At 38.4% G+C, this 26,608-nt stretch overlaps 1 protein-coding gene and 1 pseudogene across 2 annotated transcripts; one reads left to right on the forward strand and one right to left on the reverse strand.

Moving 5' to 3' along the window:
- Positions 1-3,066: 3,066 nt before the first annotated feature.
- LOC129468510 (V-type proton ATPase subunit e 1-like) lies at positions 3,067-3,505 on the reverse strand (annotated as a pseudogene).
- Positions 3,506-5,924: 2,419 nt separating this feature from the next.
- FAM98A (family with sequence similarity 98 member A) lies at positions 5,925-21,553 on the forward strand. Of its 2 annotated transcripts, XM_055252636.2 has the most exons (8): positions 5,925-6,157; positions 9,685-9,833; positions 13,009-13,143; positions 16,700-16,884; positions 17,899-17,979; positions 18,541-18,657; positions 19,523-19,690; positions 19,776-21,553. In XM_055252636.2, the coding sequence occupies exons 1-8, from the start codon at positions 6,105-6,107 to the stop codon at positions 20,439-20,441; spliced, it is 1,554 nt and encodes a 517-aa protein (XP_055108611.1). In that variant the 5' UTR covers positions 5,925-6,104; the 3' UTR covers positions 20,442-21,553. The 2 variants fall into 2 exon arrangements, with proteins under 2 accessions (XP_055108611.1, XP_063479836.1); XM_063623766.1 differs by lacking the exon at positions 18,541-18,657 and having other exon boundaries at positions 5,993-6,157.
- Positions 21,554-26,608: the final 5,055 nt, after the last annotated feature.

The raw sequence follows: 26,608 nt of genomic DNA on the forward strand, positions 1-26,608 counted from the left end.
CAGCAGGCAAGAACTAGTCGGCCTGTGACATGAGGACAGGGTAAGATGTGAACCAAGTAGCTGACAGAGCAGAGGGTTGATGTGTGTGCCCACCTGAAGCTGCCTGTGCCAAAATGCTAAGGAAGGCTTGGGAGAAGAGAATGAGTGCCCAAGGCAGTTAGAGAAGGCTTCTCCCAAACTGAGTCTCGAAGACTGGGCAGGAGGAATCTGCCAGGCAGAGAATGAGGGAAACGGGATTCCAGGCAAAATTTGTACAAAAGTATAGAGGCAGGAAAGGGCAAGTTATGTTAAGTGACTAGGAGGAGTTCCACGAGACTGGAATAGGCAGAGAAAGGAGGAGAGGCCCATGGGAGACAGGGTAGAAAAAGTGATAGACCTGCTTAAGAAGTAAAGGACTAAACAAGATTGGAAATCCCAAACCATAATGCAGGGCAAATAAATGCCTGGATGTTCACACATATGACATAATATGTGACTTACAGGGTCCAGAAAACAGAGGGAACTGGTAGATCCATACCCCATGTTGAAGGGGCAACCTGCTCAACCCAAGCCTATGGGCAATGAGGTTCCAGTGCTGCCAAATCAGCAGACGTTTTCTCCTGAGAAAAGCCAGACACTCAGATTTTTAAAGTAAAATCTCCAAACTTTTAAATGTAAGCTCAGTTCTTTAACTTATTAATCAGGCCAAACAAAATACAATGCTTGGTCTAGTGTGAAGGCTAGTTTATTACCTCTAGGCTACAGTCTAATAAGCTCTTACTGCATCCAAATTAGATGGGTTTCTATCTGGTTCACTGTGTGCCTGATTGCAGAACATGGCAACTAGGCTGAAGCTTTGTTGGGAGAACAACAGAAATCAAATTTGGAGCTTTTATTCTGGAAAGATCTGGATATATCTCTGTGTGTGTTTTTGTATGTATATACACATTTGTGTGTGTGAGTGTATATATATATATATACACATACCACTTCCTTTGTTTAGTTTAAACACAGGCAAGATGTTGTTCTCAAACTTTGTAATATTCTCTAAAAATTGCCAGGGCTCAGAAACTATACTAACATAGCCAGATGAATGATTTGAAAAACAGCATTCTTTAGTAATATAAAGTATTTGAGACCATACATGATTTAATTCTACATGCTAACTTAAAAAAAAAAAAGAGTTGTGCTTTCACTGTGCAAACTGAAAAGGACTTTATTTAGTAACATATACAAACTTGCATTTCTGAGCAACACCAGTAAATCTATGATCTTTCTATTTTCTCCTTGCTGGAGGGTCATTCTAAAGATAAATTCATTAAAAATGGAAAATGCTGCTATTTTTCAGACAGTGTTCTTTTATTTTTGATAGAAAAGTTATTTGTTTTAGATGCCTATTTAATCATCTCTTAGAAACCAATCCATAACAAATCTTATATTTGAGCTTATACCTACCTCTTTTCCATGACAAAAAATTACTTCTATAGATGCTAGATGCTAGAAGTAACTTTCTTAAGGATGTCAGCTGCATAAATTTTTAATTACTATATAATTAAAAACCTTCTAATAATTTGTAAGGTTATGACTTATAAAACATGTTCCTCTGGAAACTGAAATCAGTTTTCAATTTTCCATTTACATTTCTTTTACAAGTGAAAAAAATAATTTGTCTTTATTCTTTTCAAGAAGAGCCAGAAAAGTCTGATCTTTAAGATCATTCATCGTTTCTACTCTCCAGGAAAGGCAGTGTGGTATGGATCCCCCCCTCCCCAAAAGCTATCTGCATCATAATCGTTGGAACATGACAGTATGGAAAAAGGGACTTTGCAGATGTAGTTAAATTGAAGATCTTGAGGTTGGGAGATTATTCTGGATTATCTGGCACAAGGATGGGGGTCCTTGTAAGTAAAAGAGGGAGGCAGGAAGGTAAGAGGGCATGACTACCACGTAGCAGGGGTCGGAGTGGTGTTGCTGGTCTTGATGAAGGAGGGGAGTCACAAGCCAAGGAAGGTGGGTGGCCTCTAGAAACCAGAACGGGGAAGAAAACAGATTCTCTCCTAGAGATTCCAGAAGAAACGCAAACCTGCCCATTTTTGCCAGGTGAGACCCATTTCAGGTGTCTGACCTCCACAGCTGTAAGATAATAAATCTGTCTTGTTTTAAGCCTCTAAATTTGTGGTAATTTGTAGCAGCAGCAGTAAGAATACGGACAGTAACCAGACTCCCTCAAAGATGGGACACTAGAACAGCTTTATTTTATATTTTATTTTATCTATAGAAAACAGAAAAGTGATTTATTCCAAAAGATGGCAGAAATGAGAAATTCATACTGAAAATATAGCTTGGGCCGGATGCAGTGGTTCATGACCAGGTGCAGTGGCCAAGGTGGGCGGATTGCTTGAGCCCAAGATTTTGAGACCAGCCTGGGCAACATGGCAAAACCGTCTCTACCAAAAAATTAAAAAACTTAGCCAGGCATGGTGGCCAGCGGCTGTAGTCCCAGCTACTTGGGAGGCTGAGGCAGGAGGATCACTTGAGCCCAGGAGGTTGAGGCTACGAGATCACCACTGCACTTCAGCGTGAGCGGCAGAGCAAAACTCTGTTTAAAAAGGAAGAAAGAAAAAAAAAAAGAACACATAATTTGGTGTAATTCTGTTGGGAGAGCTCTTTCCTCTGAACGTCCTCTCCTACTGACTGCCCCACTGGAGTCTTGTCAGGCAGCACTTTCTAAATAGTTCACTGATTCCCATGTTATGAGAAGGCAGGAGCCATCTACAAATCCACAAATTCGAAGGACAGAATAACACATTTCTCAGAAGAAAAGCATCTTCTCTCTCAGAAGGGTGCATTATCATTTTGAGGAGCTGGCACAGTTTAGGTTAAGTAGGCACATACTTCATTAAAGCATAAAAAAGTTGAAGAAAAAAATGCTGCATTGTGTTAGACATTCAAATGTGGTGTGAATGTTTAAGGCAGCTGATGCCCAAAATAAGCAAGTCAAGAAAAGTGGTGTGGTTTGGATTTTGCATCTAGAAGGAATTCTTTTCTCATGACTGTTAAGACTGAGCACTGTAAAGTCTGTCTTCCTCAAGGCCAATGACACTTCAGATACCAGATGATTTCATGTTTCAGCTGCAGTCTGAAGGAGGGTTGAGTTGGCCAGGATTGCAATCAGCCAAAAGAGATAGCAACAAACTGAACAGGTCACCAACATGGTAATGATAACTCCCTAGTTAGGACCCTTAGGGATGAACCAAGGCATGAAGAAACCAATGAAGCCCCAAAACATGCTCATTGCAATGAGAGGTATGGTGAGACCCTGATATGCCATGCTTACCGCTGGTCTGCCAGCCCCTGCCCATCTGCCTCACTTGGGTCCCACCTGGAAGTCATTTTTAATTAATTTTTTTTTTTTTAACAGAGACAGGGTCTTGCTATGTTGCTCAGGCTGGTCTTGACCCTCTGCCTTCAAGTAATCCTCCTGCCTCAGCCTCCCAAAGTGCTGGGATTGCAGGTCTGAACTACCGTGCCAGACCCTAGAAGGGTTTTAAATTGGTATTTTATATTCTTTTTTAAGAAAAAATCTAGAATCAAAGTCATCAGTAAAAGGGCATGTGCTGGCACTTGTGGGTGTGCCTTCTCACAAGAGTACCCTTAAGTAATTATTCAGCCTCTAGGTGAACACCTTCTAGACAGGAAGCTCATCATCTCTCAACGATACCTAACTCACTTTAAGACTACTCTTAAAGTGTTAGAAAATTCTTTCTTATACTGATCTGATACAAAAACCATAGCTTCCTCACTTCCAAATCATTGTTCCTTTCATGCTAGCAAACTCAGTTTCAAAGAGGTCTTCAGATATCAGGTTCCATTATAAACATAAATAATTTCTAAATAAAATGCAAAATATTCCTAGTAGATCCCATTAAAATGATGACAATTTTTTTCTTTCTTTCTGAGCCTGCCTGGTAGGGAACACAATTTTGTTTAAGTAGTATTTAAAAGCTTTTTTTAATTGCAGAGAAAGCCATTGTAGAATTACTTTAAACCATAATATATAAAAATTTCGTATCAGCAATCCTTCATTTAAGCTAACGATGTGAATTAGAAAGAGAATACTATTCCTGCAAAAGCTGGATTTTTTTAAAAAAAGAAAGGGAATACTAATACTTTTAGAGAAGTCATCACTTGTTCATTCCCTAATACTGAACACAATATTATATTCAATATTAGTTCAATATTGAACACAGCTTCCATCAAAAGTGAGTCAAGAATGAAACCCTTTTTCTTTCAAAATTGATTTTTGTATTAGGCATGACTTTTTGTTTAGCACCTTCAACAACCCTATGAGGAAAATAATTATTCCATTATTATAAGGTAATTATGTACAATATATACAAGTTTAAACAAATTCAACTAGCTAAATTTTCCTCTTTTCACATCCTGCGTATGAATCCTTATTTGACTAGTCAAATAAGAAGGAATATGGATTTAGATATGCCTCAATCTCAAAATCTAGTTCCATACTTAACAGGCATTAAGATCGCTGAAGATTATTAAGCCACTCAGCCTTAGTGTCCTCATCTGTAGAATGTGACTAATATTCACACAGCCTTATGGTGACTGCATCATAATGGGCCATATCAAGTGCACATGGTAAATGCAGAAAACCTACCCCCACTTCAGATGATGCAAAATAAGGAAACTGAAAAAGGTACTACCGGCTGGGCGCGGTGGCTCACACCTGTAATCCCAGCACTTTGGGAGGCTGAGGCGGGCAGACCACAAGGTCAGGAGATCGAGACCATCCTGGCTAACATGGTGAAACCCTGTCTGTACTAAAAATACAAAAAATTAGCTGGGTGTGGTGGCGAACGCCTGTGGTCCCAGCTACTTGGGAGGCTGAGGCAGAAGAATGGCGTGAACCCAGGAGGCGGAGCTTGCAGTGAGCCGAGATCGCGCCACTGCACTCCAGCCTGAGCGACAGAGCAAGACTCGGCCTCAAAAAAAAAAAAAAAAAAAAGAAAAAGAAAAGGTACTACTAAGGATAGAAACATCTATCCATCAGACAAAAAAATGCTTGAGAACTACAGAATAATCAACAGGTATCAATATGAAAACTCTTTAATTAAATGCCTACACGATTTAACAGTACGCCAACTTATGGTTAAATATAGTTTTCTAAATACACCATCACTTTGAAAACATTTCTTATTTTTCAATAATTTCTAAGCACACACTCAGTAACTGCCAAGATATCATAACACATCGTGAACTCAATGTTTCACCCGGGCAAATAATGTCAAAAGTAATGACAGTACAGCCAAAAAGTTTATTCACTGTCTAAACTACATGGATTTAAAAATATTCTATTTGCTATGGAGTGAAGCTCCCCTTTTCCTTAAAATAACATGCTTAGTGTCTGGGAAGGGCTTTAGATGTCAGGTAGAGAATGCATGGGGGAAAACGACCCAACTTTCTGAACATCCATAGTCTGCGGAAAGTTGGCTCATCCCTAACGCTGAAATAAAGCTACTGCAGCCACAAGGAAATCAAATGGCACGCTATCTGCCGTCTGCACTTGGCCCCTCTACCCGCGCCCTGAAGACGGGAGCGCAAGAATTCTCCCTTTCTCCATGACCCGCAAGCTAAGGCTAGCACATGCCGGCACCCTACGAAGACCCACCCGATCTGGGATGCAGAGACTCGGTTTCACAGCCGACTCCACCCGAGTCCCGAGACTGTCCAAGCTCCTTCCCGGCGCGCCGCGCCCCCTACATTCGCACATGCGTACACCCAATAAAGAGAGCCGAGAGCGCTCCCCTTCGCGTGGTCCCCACGCCCAGCTGCCACGCAGCCTGTCCTCCTGCCCTTCTTTGGGCGGCTGGCGTCACTAGCCGGTAACGCGCATGTGCAAAATTGCGGGCCCTGCAATTCTTTAGTGGGCAGGGGTGGGGCAGTCGGTGGGACCAAGTTTCTTGCGCACGCTCCGGACATGCGCAGTGAGGGAGCTGAGGCGCCAGCTGTCGATTTGGAAGTTCCGGGGAAGTCGCGCATGCGCAAGTGTACGCGTTGCCGGCGAAGAGGGGAGCCTGACGACTCGGAAATTTGAATACCACAGCAGCATGGAGTGTGACCTCATGGAGACTGACATCTTGGAGTCGTTAGAAGATCTAGGGTAAGACTGTCAGGGCACGGGTCTCCCAAGCCCCACGCTGCCGGCCCCCTGGGAACACCTCCTGCGCCGCAGTCTGAGACACCTGCCTCTCCACGCCGCACCCCGTGGCTCCTGGCTGTCGCTTCCCTTTGGCCCCGGCACCCCTAATGCCACGTCCACTGTCTGCACTGCTAGCTCGGGGTCCTCCAATCCCAACACCCCTAGGCCTGCCCAGTGCTCCCTGCAGGCGAGCTACCCGCAGCGTTTGTCAGTCATGCGTGTCATTGGGCTCTGGTTCTCGCCACCCCCACTCCCCGAGCTTCTCTCCTCGCTTCATCCTCCTGCCCTACCCCTTAACCCCTCAACTCTAAAGGTTGCCAAAGTTGATTCTGCTTTCCTACTTGTTCTCCAAATTTCCTACTCCCATCTTGAGCCCCTCCTCCTACCCCACCCCACTTCTCTCAAAATTTCTCCTTTGCCCAGTCATCTCTGCATGCACCCAGGCTTCGCTAACCCACTTGTATGGGCGCTGCATCTGTTCCGCTAGCCAGCTCACTTGTGCATCTAACCTATCACCACGTCCCTGGGAACCACCAGCAGTTTGCTTTGACTCTATGATACTCTGCGTCGTTGAGCCCAATTAGACCAGGGTCGTCTTCACCCACGAAGAACCTGCATATTTGCTTTGCATTTTGTCTCTCCTTCTCCTGATAGTTATTCAACCATAATTCATCAGTATCTAGAAGCTGGAAATAGGGTTTGTTATCTCACTGGGTCACCCAGATCAGTGTACTCTATTAAACTTGAGAAGGTGGACCCTCTTGGACTAAATGTGGTTCCAGAAACATTGCATGGTTAGATACTTACCTACAGGTACGGTATCAAAACAAAGTACAGATTTAGCTAGCTGTATTTCTAAGTAACAAGTTCTTTATCAAAACTTTCTCTTCGGTTTTTCCATGACAAGGAAACCTTTGAGAGAAACCTTTCTTTAGGAAAAAACACCTTGAGGATTCCCGAAGTCTGCCTATTTGAATAATTTACTACCCTAGTAGAAATGTTTAGGAACGATGTAGTCGTGCTTATCATCTGTCTTTGTCACAGTGAAATACCATTGTTCTTTTCTTGGAAATTTGCTCTGAATTTTCATAAATATTCCAGACTTTAGGGGGCTTCTTTCTTTCATTAGGGTATATGTTAAAGTCATTCAGCAAAATAGTCTCTTTAGTTGACATCTCAGACTGAATCTCGTTCACACATGAAACCATTCATTCATTAGGACTTTTTTTAGGAACAGTTGCTTTGTGGCAGTGTTGGGCACTTAGGGTACAAGGTGAGGTGGAAGAGGGGTTCACAGGATACTGGGAAAATATGCTGTGAGCAGCCCTGAGGAGGGTCCCTTTACCGGGAAAGGAAATGAAGTCCTAGAAGCTTCTTTCTGGAATAAATGACGCTATAGTACTATAGTGGAATGAGTGGAATGAAAGGAAGGGGGTAGACCTTTTAAATGTAGTCTTCCTGCATGGATAGTGGTCACTTAAGAATTGGCCATGGATGCTGTTTCTTCCCATTATTGTCTTTTTTTTTCCCCCGCCTTTTTTTAACTTTTTATTCTTTTGGGTACTATACAAGTAATTGTTACTGCAGTAATTGTAATCACATAATACCTGAGATGGAGTGTAATGTAAACCATGGATTTTCTGAAAACTGTTATAAATTTTAACCTTAACTACTTAGTTTGGTGCATTCAAACATTAAAAGTCAGCCTTAATTAATTGAAATGTACTTTTAAAGGATTCACTGAGAAATATTAGAATTAAATGACTACCTTTTCTATTTATTTATTTATTAAGAGATGAGGTCTTGCTCTGGTGACCAGGCTGGTCTCGAACTCCTAGGCCCAAGCGATCCTCCCACCTCAGGCTCCGGAGTAGCTGGGACTACAGGTGTATGCCACTGATCCCGGCAAATGACTATCTTTTATCTCTTACCTGGCACACAGTAGGAATTCAGTAACTACTTGTTGAATAAACTAATGAAGTCTAAATGTGAAACACAAGGAGAAACTTCTAGGCCTAGTCTTTTGATTCCGGTGTCTAATAATATGTAGTTTATAAATCTAGATGCCAAACTACATGTGATCTCGTTTTTTTATGTATGATTTGTGTTCATTCTGTTGCATATACTGTATAAACCTATAATCGTATTTTAAAGGGATTGAGAACTGTCATTTCTCTAACATACCTGTAGTTCTCAACATTATACTATCTTTTTTTTTTTTTTTTTTTTTTTTTTTGAGACAGAGTCTCGCTCTGTCGCCCAGGCTGGAGTGCAGTAGTGCGATCTCAGCTAACTGCAAGCTCTGCCTCCCAGGTTCAAACCATTCGCCTTCCTCAGCCTCCTGAGTAGCTGGGACTACAGGTGCCTGCCACCGTGCCTGGCTAATTTTTTTTTTTTTTTTTTATCAGAGACGGGGTTTCATCGTATTAGCCAGGATGGTCTCGATCTCCTGACCTCGTGATCCACCTGCCTCAGCCTCCCAAAGTGCTGGGATTACAGGCGTGAGCCACCACGCCTGGCCTAAACATTATATTATCTTAAGCATATTTATTGTATCATCTTAAGTAAGCATTATTATCAATATTTAAGAGAATATAAAGCAATCTGAATAATATGTATTTAAGATTACTTGGAGTGACAGAAATCTTATATTTTAGAATATTGGTGATTGGAGTTCATTATGACTGTCATTTTTTATGAATGTTTGAACATTTTTAAATTTTTAAAAATTATATTGGAATCACTTATAAAGGATTAGGATTCAGATGCACCAGTTTATTAACTGCCAATATTTATTAAGCTAACGTGACGTTTCTTTGGTACCAGAATGTCTTACTAGTCATAACTGTCATTAAATTTATAAAAATGATATAAATGGTTAACCGGAAAGTTTTTACTTTTAAAGGAAGTCATTAAAAACCTAACTAAGTCTGGGCAACATAGTAAGACCCCATCTCTATAAAAAATAAAAAAAATAGCCAGGTTTGATGGCTTGTACCTTCACTGCACTTCAGCCTAGGTGACAGTTCAAGACCTCATCTCAAAATAAAACCTAATCTAGTTATTTTCTGGAAAATTTTTAAAAAAGATAACCTAAGTTTTATTTCTGAAATAAGTTACAGTATAATTAGCTATTACTTGTTAATTTGCTTTAATACTCAATTCAATTACAGTAAGAAAATAAACCTTTTTACAATGGAAGCTTTTAGTAAATGTACAGAAGTTGACATAATTTAGTAGTATATGCAATTCTGTTAGATATTCACCTACATTTTGAAAGGTTGAAATGCAGCTACCATTTAGCTGCTTTTTGTAATGGTTCAGTATAGTTCTAAATTTTGTTTATATTTGTCCATTTAAAATAAAGATAAGTACTAACTTATCTTTATTAAATTATTGCTTATATAAATAAGACATAGATATGTTTTATCTGTAATATATTAGGTGTGATTGTATTTTCTTCTGAAATGTAATTTCTTGCTCACCAGTTACAAGGGCCCATTGTTGGAAGATGGAGCGCTCTCTCAGGCAGTCTCTGCTGGAGCTAGTTCCCCCGAGTTTACCAAACTCTGTGCTTGGCTGGTGTCTGAATTAAGAGTGCTCTGTAAACTAGAGGAAAATGTGCAAGCAACTAACAGTAAGTAAACATTCACTTTTAGGTACAAAGTATAAAAATAACATTGAGGTATTGTCAAGTGAACATTATCAATACTAAAGCTGAAAGTTCCAAGTCTTTTGTAAATGTAAAAAGTTTGTAAAGAAGCCAAGATTTTTTTTCCCTCCATTGTTTTTAGAGGTGATTCAGAAGTTGAAATACCAGAATAAAGTCATGTAACTTAAAAATTCGTAGAGGCTGAAAAGACCCTATTACTGGGATACAGAAAAATGGAGACCACAAGCATAGAATATATGAACTTCCTATATTTTGTAAGATGTTAAAAGAAAGATCCTAGATTGATGGCTAGAACTAGATACTGGGATATTTTTCTTTTAGGATTATCAGATTCTAGAAGCATCTATAGCACGTAGAGTAAATGCATTATTATTCTGTTATGCTTGGAGAGAAAGAGAACACTTTGTTAAGACATTTTGTTTATCATAAGAATGCATCGTTAGATACATCACAGTGAGATCCAGGACAATCAGATTTATGGATCTGAGAGCTGTTCTGCATTTACCAATTTTGTTTTCACTGTTGCACTACCGTTTGTCGACACTGCAAAAGAGGCAAAGGCTTGGAACCTACCACTCTACCATCTGGTTCCTTCCTGCTGTAGGTAAACCTGTAATAGGAGACCAAGGAAAACACTCACCTGTTAACTCACCCTTATGGAGAGCTATGCATATAATTCCTTTTTTTCCACATAATCACATTTTGAAGAGCTCACCTTCTTGCATGCTAGTGTGTGTGTATGTGTATGTGTGTGTATATATATATATATATATATATATACATTTTTTTTTTTTTTTAACTTTAAGTTCCTGGATACATGTGTAGAACATGCAGGTTTGTTACTTAGGGATACGTGTGCCATGGTGGTTTGCTACACCTATTGACCTGTCCTCTAAGTTCCCTCCCCTCACCCTCTAACCCACAACAGACCCTCCCCTCATGTGTGTTGTTCCCCTCCCTGTGTCCATGTTGTTCTCATTTTTTAACTCCCACTTAGCAGTAGGAACATGTGGTGTTTTTTTTCTGTTCCTGTGTTAGCTTGCGGAGGATGATGGCTTGCATGCGTTAGTATATTTAATCTGTACGCGTTAGTTGCATTCAGTTCTAATTACTAAGGAGAGTATAGTGTAACAGTAATGATAGCAACAGCTTACATTTATTGCATACTCACTATGTTCTAAACACTTTATATGTGTTAACTCATTAAACCTCAGGGCAACCCTATGAGGCAGGTTTTATTACTGTTACACCTTTAACAAGAAAGCCCAGAGAATTTAAATACATTGCCTGAGGTCATACAACCTGTGGGATTGAAGTCTGGTTTCAACTCGAGAACAGTAGTCAAGTTCTGAGCCGGTGTGCTTGAACACTGTGCTATGATGCCTCTTGACCAGATGTTTCAGAGACTGTAGGAACCTTTGAAAACACTCAGTACTAGGTGATACCTCTTTTTAACCTGGAGCCCCTTTTTCTCAAATGAAACATGATACAGAAGCTAACATGTAAAACAGGTTAGAAGGTATTCTAACAAAGTAGAGACGAGGTACCTTTAGCCCAGCTCTTTCCTCCTCATCCTCCCAGATGCCTCTAAAAGAGCTCTGTGGACTCAAGGGCTCACAGATCACAGTTTGCAAAATATTCATGATGTAGGCTTCCTGTATTACAGATTAGAAAATGGACTCAGGTGATCAAGTGACTCTCTCAGAGTTTGTTAATTTCTTCCCCTTTGTGATATTGAATAGAGAACAATCAAAATAATGAAGAAAGGGCTTTGTTTTTCCATTGGTTCACCCAGTGAACTCTATACCTTTTTTTATATGCTGTGGGAATACAAGACTGTAAGTCATGTGTGTTGTCTTCAAATTTTTTCTAATTGAGAACGTTAGGCACAAATTAAACAACTGAAGATAAGTACAGTCCTTTTGTTTGTTTGTTTGTTTGTTTTTAGACAAGGTCTCACTCTGTCACCCAGGCTGGAGTGCAGTGGCGTGATCTGGGCTCACTGCAACCTCTGCCTCCCAGGTTCAAGCAATTCTCCAGGTCAGCCTCCTTAGTAGCTGGGACTAGAGGCATGTGCCACGACGACTGGCTAATTTTTGTTATTTTTCTTAGAGACGGGGTTTTGCCACGTTACTCAGGCTGGTCTCGAACTCCTGAACTCAAACCATCCACTCGCCTCGGCCTTCCAAAGTGCTGGAATCACAGGCATGAGCCACTGTGCCTGGCCAAGTACAGTACTTAAATGCTGAACCACTTTGTGGTTCACAGAGAGAGGAAATCAGCAAGTACAAGGGTAAAGTTTCAGCCAAGTACAAGGAAGGTTTCATCAAGGAGCAAGGCCACTGGGCTTTGATGGATGGGTGGGATTTGCTAGAGGGGAAGAGAGTAGAGGGCATATCTGTCACAGGGAATAACTTAAATGAAGGCACAGAGTGGAAATAAGACTGGCTATTCATGGGACAGTGAGGAGACTGGCCTGGCACAAACAGGAAATATTTGTGGAGGGAAAGTAGATGACTATAGCCGAATATGCTGGGAAGAGCAAACCTAAGCAGCTATGAAGAATCTTTAAAAGCAGACAGAAAAAAATTAGATTAGATGAGGGAGAAATTAGGGAGCCATTAAAGACTCCCAAATAAGAGAATGACTTAATGAACACTGAGAAAGAAAATTTTAGATTGGGTGCAGTGGCTCATGCCTGTAGTAATCCCAGCACTTCGAGACGCCGAGGTGGGAAGATAATTTGAGGCCAGGAGTTTGACACTAACCTAGACGACATAGTGAGACCCAGTCTCTACAAAAAAATTTTCTACGTATTTAGCCAGGCATGGTAGCATACATACACCTGTAGGCCCAGCTATTCCGGAGAGTTAAACAGGAGGATCCTTCAAGCCCAGGGGTTTGAAGTTACAGGAAGCCCTGATCACACCACTGCACTCCAGCCTGGGCCTCAGAGACCTTATCTCAAAAAAGAAAAAAAAAGAAGAAACTTTGCAGTGGTGTAAGAAAGGATAAATTAGAAGGGAAAGAAACTCAAGTTATGAAAATCCTATTAACAATTTCAATTATATATAATAATTGTTATGCTAATGGAAAAATAATCACTATCATTAAATAAGATTATTTTAATTCTTAAAAGGTCCGAGTGAAGCTGAAGAATTCCAGCTTGAGGTGAGTGGGCTACTAGGGGAGATGAATTGCCCGTATCTTTCACTGACATCTGGGGATGTGACCAAGCGCCTTCTCATTCAGAAGAACTGCCTCCTCTTGCTCAGTAAGTTCATGGCTACTAGAATATAGCTATTATTTTCTGTTTATGTTTTCCATGACTAATAAACTGACCATGGTTTTTTGTTTGTTTATTTCATTATGGATGTAATTCAAAATTCATTTTAAAATAAAACTTTCTTAAATTTCCAATTTAGGAGCTGAGGGTAGACGTGTGCACTGGTAGCATTATTGTTTTTGTAACTGATACTCTTTCAGTATTTCAGCCTCTGTGGTACTCAGGCCGTTGTGCTTCTCCTAATGTGATCACTGGTAGTTTTGGAGTGTTGGTCAAGTGTGTGATCATTAAACTTGCATTTTAGACTAAAAGCACATTTTTAAGTATACTAGGAAGATAGTATGGAAATAATGGAGATTTTGTTTAGAAATTAATTTCTTTGAGGAGAGTAAGCATTTATAATAGTAGATACAGTTAATGGTTAATGTAATTTGAAGCATTTTGTCTTGTTGCTATTTCTTTGTGGTTGGGTAATTGGGGATTTTGGTTTTGTTTGTAAATATTCTGGAATAATACTTGGATTGTTCTGGTACTTATTCTGAGAAATGAATTTTTATGAAAAGTTCTTTCCTTCCATGTTTTTTACATACTACTGTTTTGTCTCTTCACACTGAAAAACAGTAAGTAGATTCACAAATTTTATTGCCTTCTATAAACTTTCCAATAAATACAACCTATAGTCTTAACTCAATTTATGTAGCATTCTGAAGCACATTTATATTAAGCTTTGGTTAACTGGCTAGTATAGTTCTCATTATGATAGACAATTCAGAGGATTTTTAAAATCTTTGTCTTTACAACTCTATTATGGTTTCTGGAAAAATGATACAACTTCAGTTTTTAAGGTTCTGTTAAAAAAAAAAAAAAGTGTTCATAGCCATTATACTTAGGCACTAAGTTATTCCAGAATCACTTTTGTAACTTCCCCTTTGTCTGTCAAATGATTGTTATTGTGGGAATGTGCACGTAAGGTTAGGTGTTGCTTTAGATACTGATATTGCTGCTGGTAGTTCTTACATATTCATTTAATATTCTTCATATTGTATAATTTCTGTAACTGATTCAATAGCAGTATACTCAGCTGATTCTTCCTTTATAGCGTTGCTTATCCTTACCAATATTTGGCACTTAGAATATGTTATCTACATAGGAAGATAATAGCTGTGTAGAATGCTTGCTAATGACCCTGAATAGCTAATTCTTCCAAAGAGCTCAGAGTTTGGCCTTTTTAGCACTGATACTTATACAAACCACTTTGAATGTAAGTATAAAATGCCTTTCACACTTTTCTGTTTCTTAAGCAGACTTCAGTGAACATTATTTTGGACTCAGGGTCATAATTCTAGACTTTATTTTAATGTGCTATCATCACCTCAAAAGCTTTTCAAGAATATACAACTATTTGCTCTTCAGTTAAATGACTAAATCATCTAGAGGTCACTCACTTTTTATATTCTTCATACATACATATATACACACTGTTTCCCTCTATCTTTGCTTCTGCCGATTCTCCCTTTCTAAAATATTCTCCCCAGTTTGTAACCTCTCTTTCATTCTAGCATTTACCTACGTGTACTCATTTTCGACTTGGTCTGTGTAAATATTTCTCATCTTTCAAAGTATCAATTGTCACATCTGGATGCTATAACTTTACTTTTCCAGCACCCTTACCTCACTAACGTGAATCTTTTATCACATTGTATTTTAGGGGGGAAAACAAACCAGCCTCATTAGAATTGTTGGTAAAATAGAACAGCCTTTGAGTGAGTGGCTGAAAAGCTCTCATGTATCACATTAAGGACTCTGTTTGGCTCTTCATTGGCCTTTAATGGTTCTCAGAGTGTTACCCTTATGTAAATTAAGTAAGATATCTGAGTTCCTAATAGATGAAGAACTATTCATCTTTTATTTTTGCATATATTCTTTATTCCTAACTAGATTGTCGGAAGAGATCATCTTTTCGATGTTTTAAAAAATGTTATCTTCAGTGCCTTTCCCAGTGCTTTGAGCATATCAATTACAATTAAAGTTTTTTCATGGTAATTATATTGGTAACCTAATTTTGTGAATACCTGAACTATGTTATCCCAAATTTACAGAACCAATATATTAAATCATATAGTATATGATTTTCTAGAACAAGAGTTGGCAAACTTTTTCTGAAAGGGCCAGATAGTAAATATTTTTGGCTTTGTGGCCCTAAGTTCTCTGTCACAACTACATACCTTTGCTGTTATAGCATGAAAGCAGCCATAGACAATATATAAATGAGTGAGTGTGGCAGTGTTCTAATGAAACCTTACGTACAAAAACCGTGGTTGTTGTCTTAACGGTGGGGTTTTACTGTTTTGACGTTTTAACTCATAAATACAGTTTGCTGTATGGAACACGTTAAGATTTTACAGTGTCAAATCCATTTAGAATGACCTTTCCAGAAACTTAGCTGTATTTATTGTTTTAGAACAGGAGTTGGCAGCCTTTCAGAAATGATTTGCCAAAATTATGGCCTCTATCCTTCTAGCATTACATTTTGGGTATAGGAAATTTGATACACAAGTTGACTTTTTTCTACTTCTAATAGGACCTGAGGGCCTTGAAAATATCTTTTCCCAAAACTGGTTTCGTTATATTGTCAGAAGAATCTCACTTTGTCACATAACCAGAAATCCTAAGATTCAAATGATTCTTAATCATCCTTTATAAAAATTGAAATGTCCTTGGGAATGTTAAAGGAATGAGATTGAATATTTATACCTTCAACTGAATTACCTGAAACAGATTGCAGCCCTCATTATACCAGGCTGAAATCAGCACACAAGGGGGTGATATTGACACAAAGGGAACCATGCCAAGAACTGCTTTGAAGGTTTTATTGTTGTTTTGAAGGGAATGGGGTGAGGAAGGTAGGGGGAAGGGAGTCCTGAGAAGAATATAGATGAAAGAGGGCTCTCTTTGATTAGCCAGAGGGCGACATAAGAATTGGAGACCATGGGAAAGGAACTCTGGGGTGCCTTCCTGCTTCTCCTGTGAATTAAGCTTTGACTTCTTATAAATGTTGTTTCACACCTCTTCTGGACAGGCTCCTAATTATTGGGAGACAAGAGAGCAAGGTAGTTGTGTCATTGATGCTCACGAGTAGTGAGAAGTAAAAAAAAAAAAAAATTAATTGTCATTAAAAATTGGTCACCTGCCATCTTTTGCAAAATTTTTAACAGATGCCCACCCCTGTTCTGGAGGTTCCTTAATACCAGAATTCAAGAATCCAAATTTTTAGATGTTACTTACCTCGATCCTTCGGTTTCAAAGGAGAATCGCTTATTTTAAAGTTAACATTTAAACATTACATATCGCTTAAATAACTGAATTACATAACCAGTTTATATCTTATTTCATTTGCAGGTAAAAGTGGTTTTTCTTTCTTGTTTTTATCCATTCTTGCAGCTTTAACAGTTACATATCGATAGGTCTATATAGTTGTGACTCCAGACTTATGACTATAACTATAGCTGTATCTCATTTTGAAATCTTATTTTGTTTACTTCAGCATACCTCATCTCAGAACTAGAAGCTGCCAGAATGCTCTGTGTGAATGCTCCTCCAAAAAAAGCTCAAGAAGGAGGCGGTAGTGAGGTCTTTCAAGAGTTGAAAGGCATATGTATTGCTCTAGGAATGTCCAAACCTCCAGCCAATATAACTATGTTCCAATTCTTCAGCGGGATTGAAAAAAAAGTAAGACCTTTAGTACCAAATTGTAGTGTATTAAAGGCATAGTCCTACATTTGTTTGAAATGAAGCAATTAATTTAATTTCTCTTAATGGGAACCTAATGTGCATATATTATTAAGTAATTGTTACGAAATGAGTTTTGGGTTTTAAATCCTAGATGCCTTAAAGATAACTTAGTATTTTAGTATTTTCCTAAAAACATGTTAGCATGTTTCTTTTTCAAAAAGGAAACTTTACACTGGTTTGTAAGCTAAAGTAAGCTAGATATAATGTAAAAAGGATTAAGATTTCAATCCTCTTAAAAATTATTTTATCATTGAACTTTGATACAGTCAATTTAAGTTCTTTATCATTAAATGTTACCACCCTCCTCCCCATTGACTGGACAGAAAAGGATATTAATATTTTTGTTTTTTAAACCAGTCACTTCAAACCTCATGCTTTAATTGACAAAATAGATTTGTTGACTGCTAACATAATCTAGTATGTGAAAAGAAATTAGAATTATTTTTATACCACACATTATCAGTTAAGATTTTCTATATAATTAATTAGGAACAAGCGATTTTAACAAAAATGAGTAGAAGAGAACGGTATTTGTTACAACACAGTTATTCCCTATATGCTTATCTGCTGGACTCTTAAGAATTGGTACATTTGCATTGTGGGGTAGAACAGCACCATGATGCACAAATTTGGCTGAACTCTACAGGGGAGCAGCAGTGTATCCATAGTCCATATTTTCCTGTGTGTTCATTCATCCATTCAGCAAATGTTCATTGAGTGCCTACTGTTGTCAGGCACTGTTCTAGGTGCAATGAAGGACTTCTGTAGGCGTGAGGAGTGGGACCAGTGAGTGTCTTTATCTTGTGGGTCTTTTACATTTGCATTTCAAAACATCCTCCACCTTTGCCTCTGTCAGGAACTTCTTTTGATGGCAAGATATGATGGGAATTGGGAAGATGAGGATGTTTTACTTTTAGAGTTTTTATTCATTTATTTATGTTTTTGTGTCAGTTAAAGGAAACATTAGCAAAAGTTCCACCTAATCATGTGGGAAAGCCTTTACTGAAGAAGCCAATGGGACCAGCCCACTGGGTGAGTAGTAATCATCTTGAGTAAACTTTGTAAAGAACTATAGAGTTTATGATTTTCATGTCAACACTTACATTTTCTGATTTTTAAATTATGTTTTCTTATACATAGTTTTCTAGTTGAACACCCTTAGAATCATTTTGTGAATCTCAGGATTTCTTCAGAATAATTTTATTTGTGTAAGATTAGAAGCACTTTTCTCATACTTTGTAAATATTTCACATAGCTGATAAAAGTAAACTGAAATTGAGTATGGTGCATGTTTCTCGTTGCCAAATGGATTGCCTTCAAGCCAAAAACTTCATTGGGCTGAGCTTCACACAGTAAATTATGGGAAAGATAAATAAGAATTGTGTACTTCACATACTCTTCATTATGTTTTGAGAATCGGCTTTTTGTCACCTATCATTTCATTAATTGTTAGTATATTATATGGAATAAGAACTTTTGACTGTTAAATGGCCGAGATCTCAGTTATGAATGACACAGACATAGTTTTTGCCCTTTTTGGACAGAGGATCAAGCAGATTTAAATTCTAACTAGTCTTTTTAATTTTGCTTCAGGAAAAGATAGAAGCAATTAACCAAGCCATAGCCAATGAATATGAAGTCCGGAGAAAGCTGCTAATAAAACGTTTGGATGTGACTGTACAATCCTTTGGCTGGTCTGACAGAGCTAAGGTACACATTAAATAATTTAAAAGAGCAGACTATTTTTGACATGATCCCTGAACATCTAAACAATTTAGATATTTGGCAACTATGGGAGAAATACATAGAAGACACACATAGGGATTTTTCCTTAGTGAGTTATTGAGTAGTGGCTCTTTCAACTATTCAGCAATGATGAAAACATTTATTTTTCAGTTTTCTATTTTTTAACAAATCTGAATTTTACAGTTCTTATTGGAGAGAGAAGTTCTTATTGTGAGAGAAATGGAGTTATTCTGAAAATTACTAAAATAATAAATAGATTTCAAATTACTTGTTTACTTTAAACAATTTAATTTGCTAATAGAAGTTAGAAATATTGGATTTGGTATGATTTATAGACAATTGGAGAATTTGGTAAGACTTAAGTTTTTTTTTCAGCTAAATGAGACAATCCAGGTAAAGACTTTGGTCATTCAGCAGATATTTGTTACCTCATGGAAACCAAAGATAGGAAAATTTAAAAAGCAAAATTGTTGAAATAGCTTTATATTCTTATATTTAAATAGAGAAAATGAGTATGTTTGATCTGAGACCAGTGATGGGGGAACCTTTTTATCACGTTGGCCTCATAACCCTAAAGGGACACCCTCCCACTCCACCCCTGCCCCCACAGTCCCTGTCACTCCTTGTTGTGTCAACAAGTCTGGCAGCTGTACTTTTAAGGTAGTTCTTGACTATGTAGGAGCAATAGTGAGTATATAACTTTTCCTACCATCTAGAGCCTGGTAAATATCATTATCAGATATTTTGGAGACCTTTAACTTATTTAATACGTGTTTCTTATGTCATTTTGAAAACTGACATTTCTCTTTGAACACTTTTCTTTCAACAGAGCCAGACAGAAAAATTAGCCAAGGTTTACCAGCCGAAACGTTCGGTCTTATCCCCTAAAAGTACTATTTCTGTTGCCCATCTTTTGGCTGCAAGGCAGGACTTGTCAAAGATTTTAAGGACAAGCAGCGGCTCTATAAGAGAAAAGACTGCCTGTGCCATCAATAAGGTGATTAGAGTACCTTTAATTTTTTCCAAATGCATTTATTTCTGTTCACAAAATAAAAGTTTAAAATATCTTTCCTATTCCGTAGGTGTTGATGGGCAGGGTGCCTGACAGAGGTGGTAGACCCAATGAAATCGAACCTCCACCCCCAGAGATGCCACCGTGGCAGAAGAGGCAAGATGGCCCCCAGCAGCAAACAGGAGGCCGAGGAGGAGGGAGAGGTGGCTATGAACATTCCTCATACGGAGGACGAGGAGGTCATGAACAAGGAGGCGGGAGAGGTGGACGTGGTGGCTATGACCATGGTGGCCGAGGGGGAGGAAGAGGAAATAAGCATCAAGGAGGCTGGACAGATGGAGGGAGTGGCGGAGGAGGTGGCTACCAAGATGGTGGTTATCGAGATTCAGGTTTCCAGCCAGGTGGCTATCATGGTGGCCACAGCAGTGGTGGCTATCAAGGCGGAGGTTATGGTGGCTTCCAAACATCTTCATATACAGGAAGTGGATACCAGGGTGGTGGCTACCAGCAGGACAATAGATACCAAGATGGCGGGCACCATGGTGATCGTGGCGGTGGTCGTGGAGGGCGAGGTGGTCGTGGAGGCCGAGGTGGTCGTGCAGGCCAGGGAGGAGGCTGGGGAGGAAGAGGGAGCCAGAATTATCACCAAGGGGGTCAATTTGAACAACATTTCCAGCATGGAGGTTATCAGTATAATCATTCTGGATTTGGACAGGGAAGACATTATACTAGTTGAGGCTACCGAACCTTACATTTTGCTAGAGCTCAAGTAATAGAAACTTAGTTTCAGAATCCTGAATACAGCACCTATTTTGAATTAATGTGAGACCACAGGTGGCAGGCAGATTCCTGCTTGGCATAAGCATTTGTAGGTCTTTGTTCAATTCTGTTAGATTTTTTTATTGGACTTACATAATACCGTTTATTTGAGAAACACATAACATCTCTCCTTTCTATGAAAAATTTTTTAAAAGGTGATTAAAATTGCCTTTAATTGACCAGTAGACTAATTCCACAGTCAGAACATGCATACTTTTTTGAAGAAATTACTTGAATAAGTAGTTTTCATGTTTTCAATATGCAGTTTTGAAAATGAGGATTCACCTAGACTTTTTTAGATTTACTACTAGGAAACCTTCCTCATATGAATAACCATTTATATGTGTTTTGCTTAAAGTATTCCAATGCCTATTTTCCAAGCACAGTTCTGCCCCCAGTTGACTTTTAATGCCACGTGTGCTTCATGATGGAACTTTTAGGTCAGTTCCTATTAAATGAGCTCTTCTGCAGATAGCACATTCAGTAGCCTTATTTTGTTGATGGAATACTGTATCATATGCTCAACTCTGAAAACCTTGAACACGGCCAAAATCCATAAAGATTATAAAAGCAAACTAAGTTGTGAACCTATAGTACATGTAGGCATTTAGTTAAGTATAGCAATTCAATGACCTGCATCCATCCAAAACAAATTCCTCCTTGAACCTTATTTTTACTTGAAATTTGCTAGAAGAAATAGCAAACCGAAATTTGTTTTATGCATGAGTTAATACCACTGGCTCAGCAAATACAAGTTAGTTTGCTTTAGGCAGGTAACTTTTTTTGTAATGGAAGAAATGCACTACAAAGTTAAGACAGATTTTTGCTAAGTGCAGGAGGCCCTTTATTATTGCTGCAGAAAACAAAAGCCTGGCTGAGTTGATGTTTTACATTCTCCCTTACTGAAATCTACATGACATGATGCTTCTTGCTGGGTTTTTGTACATGTAAACATTGTCAAGCTGTGAAAGAAAATGGCTGGAGGTGTGCTTTGTGTGAAAGGTGAGCAATAAAGTATCTGTTAAGTTCTCTCTTTGGTTTGAGTTTTATTTTAGCTACTGAATTATTCTGGACTCTGGCGTCAAGCTAATGAGCTAAGGCTTTTGTTCCCAAAGATTCTTGAGTATTTCCTTAAAACCTAATTTTAGTGAAAAGTGACTTTTATCCTAAAACCTTAAATAAATGGAAAAATGGCTCTTTCCAGGTTTTTCTTTTATAATAATATAGCTAGAAACCGTCACTACTCATCTCTGGCCACTGGGTGTAGCTGTTGCTACACATACTAGGCAAAAATGTCTTAAGTTTTTAGGGTTTTTTTGTTATTTGCTTCTCTGTTCTTCCTAAGATTGGGGGACTTTTTTTAAAAAAGGAAGTAACTGAAAATATAAATGTGTTTATCAAAAGAGAAATTGTATTTCCTTTCTACTAAATTGGGCTTTTTCAAAGAATCAACTCATGTCATGCCCTTTAAAATAATCTACTTGCTACTGAGATAAGCACATTCTTCTGATAACTAAAACCATCTTTGAAAACCCACGTTGATCCTTTTAACTTTACCTGTTTATTTTTCAGCTAACATTTACAATTATTTTTAAATGTTCAAATTTGAAGACAATTTCAAGTGTTTTATCATTAAAGTAAATTAAGGTTTTAAGTTGTCTTGAATGTTGTGTTGGTTTCTTTAAATGGTTAAGTAATTATGTTTATATAGGATTTCCTATTAAAATTGTCAAGGTTTCATATTTTAAATGTATCATATCTTAGGATGTATTTATATTTAGTATTTGCTTTGATCTGTTTTGTAGCCTCAGACTCCACAATATAGCTAATGAATACAGGTTTCATTCTTTTGAAAAATATTTTGATTTATCTTTACGGTTGATAGATTGCTTTTTCGAATATAAGCATGTAAGAACGCAAATGATATATTTCTCCCTGATAGTTCTGAAGTCTGCAGCTCCTGCTTCAAACTAGATTTTCCCCCAACATTATTATTTTTTTAAAAACTTTTATGTTCGGGGTACATGTGAAGGTTTGTTATATAGGTAAACTTGTGTCACAGCGGTTTGTTGTACAGACTATTTCATCATCCAGGTATTAAGCCCACTACCCGAAGGTTATCTTTTCTGTTTCTCTACTTCCTCCCACCCTCCACCCTCAAGTAGACCCCCTATCTGTTGTTTCCCTCTTTGTGTTCATGGGTCCTCATCATTTAGCTCCCACTTATAAGTGAGAATATGTGGTATTTGGTTTTCTGTTCCTGTGTTAGTTTGCTAAGGATAATGGCCTCCAGTTGCATTCATGTTCCTGCAAAAGACAGGATCTCATTCTTTTTTATGGCTATATGGTATTTTATGGTGTGTACATGTACCACATTTTCTTTATCCAGTTGGTCATTGACAGGCATTTAGGTTGATTCCGTGTCTTTCCTATTGTGAATAGTGCTGCAGTGAATATATGCGTGCATGTGTCTTTATGGTAGAATGATTTCTGTTCCTCTGGCTGTATACCCAGTAATGGGATTGCTGGGCCGAATGGTAGTTCTGCTTTTAGCTCTTTGAAGAATCGCCATACTGATTTCCACAATGGTTGAACTAATTTGCACTCCCACCAACAGTGTATAAGTGTTCCTTTTTCTCTGGAACCTTACCAGCGTTTGCTATTCCTCCCCCGCCCCTCCCCATTCTGAAACCATAAAAGAATTGAGTTTTTTCTCTGGAACATAGATCAAGTTCTCTAGAAACAGGATATTTCAAACCACCAGTTAGTTTTATTGTTATGTTAAAGTTCTTAGGTTTTGTATAGAGAGTATCTTTTGATCTTCTACACATTCTTAACCTTAACTTGTAAATAATGATTTACTGGAATAGGGCATATGAGAATTTCTTAGAGAAACAAGCAAAAAATATTAGGAGAGAATTTTTAACATGAAATCTTAAACTGTTATCTCTTAAAACGGATACAGTGAGACAGACAGTACCTTTAGTTAATGTTCTGTTTCCTCCTACTACTAGGAACTAGAATAGGATGTCAGTATTCTCTATGAAAACTATTAAAGAGGTACCACTATCATTTTTATTTCTTGCTCTAGATCCAAACTAATCTAGTGTCCAACTGTGGCAGACATAGAATAGACAAATTCTTGCTGAGGGAAGGCATTTGAATCATTTCTAGATATACTTGATTGATTTCCCAGTGCCCAGATTACCTCCATCCTTAGACTTAAATATTTTTAGGTTGTGCCCATTATATCTTTCTGGATACTTTGTCTATCTATATTACATCCTTTTGAAAATAGATTTTAAATATGTTTATATTATTTAATCATACCCCCGCCTCCCACTTTGGGTAATTTGGATAGCATTTGATCCATTTGTTTTTTAACAGAGAGGGTTACCTAAATAAAATTTAGGTATTTATTTGTATTTTACCTAAATGAAAAAATGAGTTTACCTAAATAAAAAAATGCATTCATCACAGAATACTTAGCATTTTATGACTTCTTATTTTCCTGTTTTTCTTGTTTTTCTCATTCCTCATTATCATGGTAATAACTAGAAATGCTTTTTTTTCCTGTGGTTTCCATATTTGTATACACTAATGTATTCCTAGGGTTCAAATCACTGATTCAAACAGGTATGCATGTCAGTGTTTGAACTCACTTTCCCCTTGCACAATTTTAGTCACCTGCAGATGTGTGGTTGTAAGTTGGAGTAAACATAACTTGTTGGTGTGAGAACTTCCACAGTAAATCATTCCCTGCCCACTAAATGTATAAATAAAGAGGCCGGGGGCAGAAATAGGGAAGAAAAAAAAATGTTTCCTAGGAATTTGGATGGGGGAGAATCTTGGGGAGAAAAAATCTCTTAAAATGATCAGTATTTGTTAAATTGAGTTATAATTTTTTTCAAGAAGAAAAAAGGCCTGGCCAGGCATGATGACTTACTTAGCCTGTAATCCCAGCACTTTGGGAGGCCGAGGTGGTCGGATCATCTGAGGTCAGGAGTTCAAGACCAGCCTGGCCAACATGGTGAAACCCCGTCTCTACTAAAAATACAAAACTTAGCTGTGTTTGGCGGCGGGCGCCTGTAATCCCAGCTACTTGGGAGGCTGGGGCAGGAGAATGGCTTGAACCCGGGAGGCAGAGGTTGCAGTGAGCCGAGATTGCACCTCTGCTCTCCAGCCTGGGCAACAGAGGGAAACTCCATCTCAGGAAAAAAAAAAAAAAAAAAAAAAAGAAGAAGAAAGGCCCGTAGTTCAGTTCAATAAAAATGAGTCTCTGCTATATTCTAGCACTGTGCTGTGCTGAGGTAGAAAGTCCATGCCTTGAGAAGTGTCTCAGCATGGACTGAGTGACAGAGCCAGAAACATAGGTAACTGTAGCATAAATAATAATGAAAGTTATGTGTGGGTACTAGGAGAGCATGGTGTTTCTGTATTGCTTATATGGGGTGGAAATTGGCAGAAATTGGAAAGATTGCAGGGGTCAGGTAGTAGAGGGCTCTTCATGCCGTCCTGAGTAACTTGGAGCTACTTTGTGTACCAATAGCATGGCATATTCAAGTTTGGCTCTGTGTAAATTATTGGCTCAAGAGTAGGGGATAGACTCAAGGAGGAGGGCAAAGATTGGAATCAGAAGCATAGAGCTTAAACTAATGTGGTAGATATAGTAAGGATATAGAAGGGGCAGATTTGAGAATTATGTAGGAGGCAAATATTATAGGAGTGTATTAGAAAAAGAAATTTAGTATGAACCTTGGTTTTTGGTTGTTTTTTTTTTGGTTTGTGATTGAGTGGATGATGAACTACCAATTGAAATTGAAATTATAAGAAGGGGGAAAGGTGTGCTGGGAGAAAGGACTTCAGTCGGAAACTCCAGAAAATGCCTGGAGACAGAAGTTTAGGAATGATCTACATCCACTGATTTTTGCATTGAAACATTTCATCAGAAAATTGATTGCGAATTAAACCATCCAAAAAGGGAGGAAAGGGGCAGTGGACCAAGGATAGAATCTTAAGGATTAATCAGGTAAGGGATAGATGGAGCAGGATCACAGAGTAAGAGGGACACCTAGAGAACAGTGGCGTGGAAACTTCGGGTTGGTAGTAAGAATGGTAATTTATGACTGTTATTACTGTTTATTGAGAGCAATATGAGTACTATTATTACCCCTCTTTTCACATGTAAAGAGTATGAAGCCAGGATAGTTGAGAAGACTTGTCCATATCCATATAGTTAGTAAGCAGGGGAGCTGGAAGAAACCTAGGGCCATGTGGCTCCAGAGCTCAGTAATGCACAATTCCAGATGCTACAGAGAAATTCAACGAACTAGAGTTGAAAAATAGCCATATGTCTTGCAGCGTTTTTGTGTTGGTGTTTTCTTGTGGCATTTTCAAGAGCAGTTTCAGAATAAAAATGAGACCAGTTTTCTGGAGGTTAATGAAAGAATGAGAAAAGGAACCATAAATTTAGATTATAGTTGACCCTGAACAACAGGTCCACTTATATGAGAAAGTTTTTCAACCAAATGCCGCTGGAAAATACAGTATTCACAGGATGTAAAGACCTCCGTATAGAGAGGGGCTGATATTTCATATATGTGGGTTCCACAGGGCTGACTGTGGACTTGACTATGTGTGCATATTGGTATGTGCATTAGTTCAGGGGTCCTGGAACTAATCTCCTGTATACCAAGGGACCACTGTAGTTCTAGAAGCTTCACTGAGAAAGGACAGAGTAAAATAACAGTATAACATTTAGTGGGATGAAGTGATGTACTCTGAAAGGTTACAAAAAGCCAGGGAAGTCTTAAAGAAAATGTAACTGAAAATCTTTAAGAACCCAAAAGTATCAATAATAGAATTATTTAGGGGTTCAAAGCAAGCATATCTAGTACTCTCTGTCTCTTTATTTATTGGTTTATAAATGAATAAATGCACGAACAACAGGCCTAGACTGGAGTGATCATAGCTTACTGCAGCCTCGACCTCCCAAGCTCAAGTGATCCTCTCACCTCAGCCTTCTGAGTAGCTGGGTCTACAGGTGGGTGCCACCACACCCGGATAAGTTTTTTCGTTTTTCAT

Source organism: Symphalangus syndactylus, chromosome 18 (assembly GCF_028878055.3).
Source record: "Symphalangus syndactylus isolate Jambi chromosome 18, NHGRI_mSymSyn1-v2.1_pri, whole genome shotgun sequence".
NCBI classification, from domain to species: domain Eukaryota; kingdom Metazoa; phylum Chordata; class Mammalia; order Primates; family Hylobatidae; genus Symphalangus; species Symphalangus syndactylus.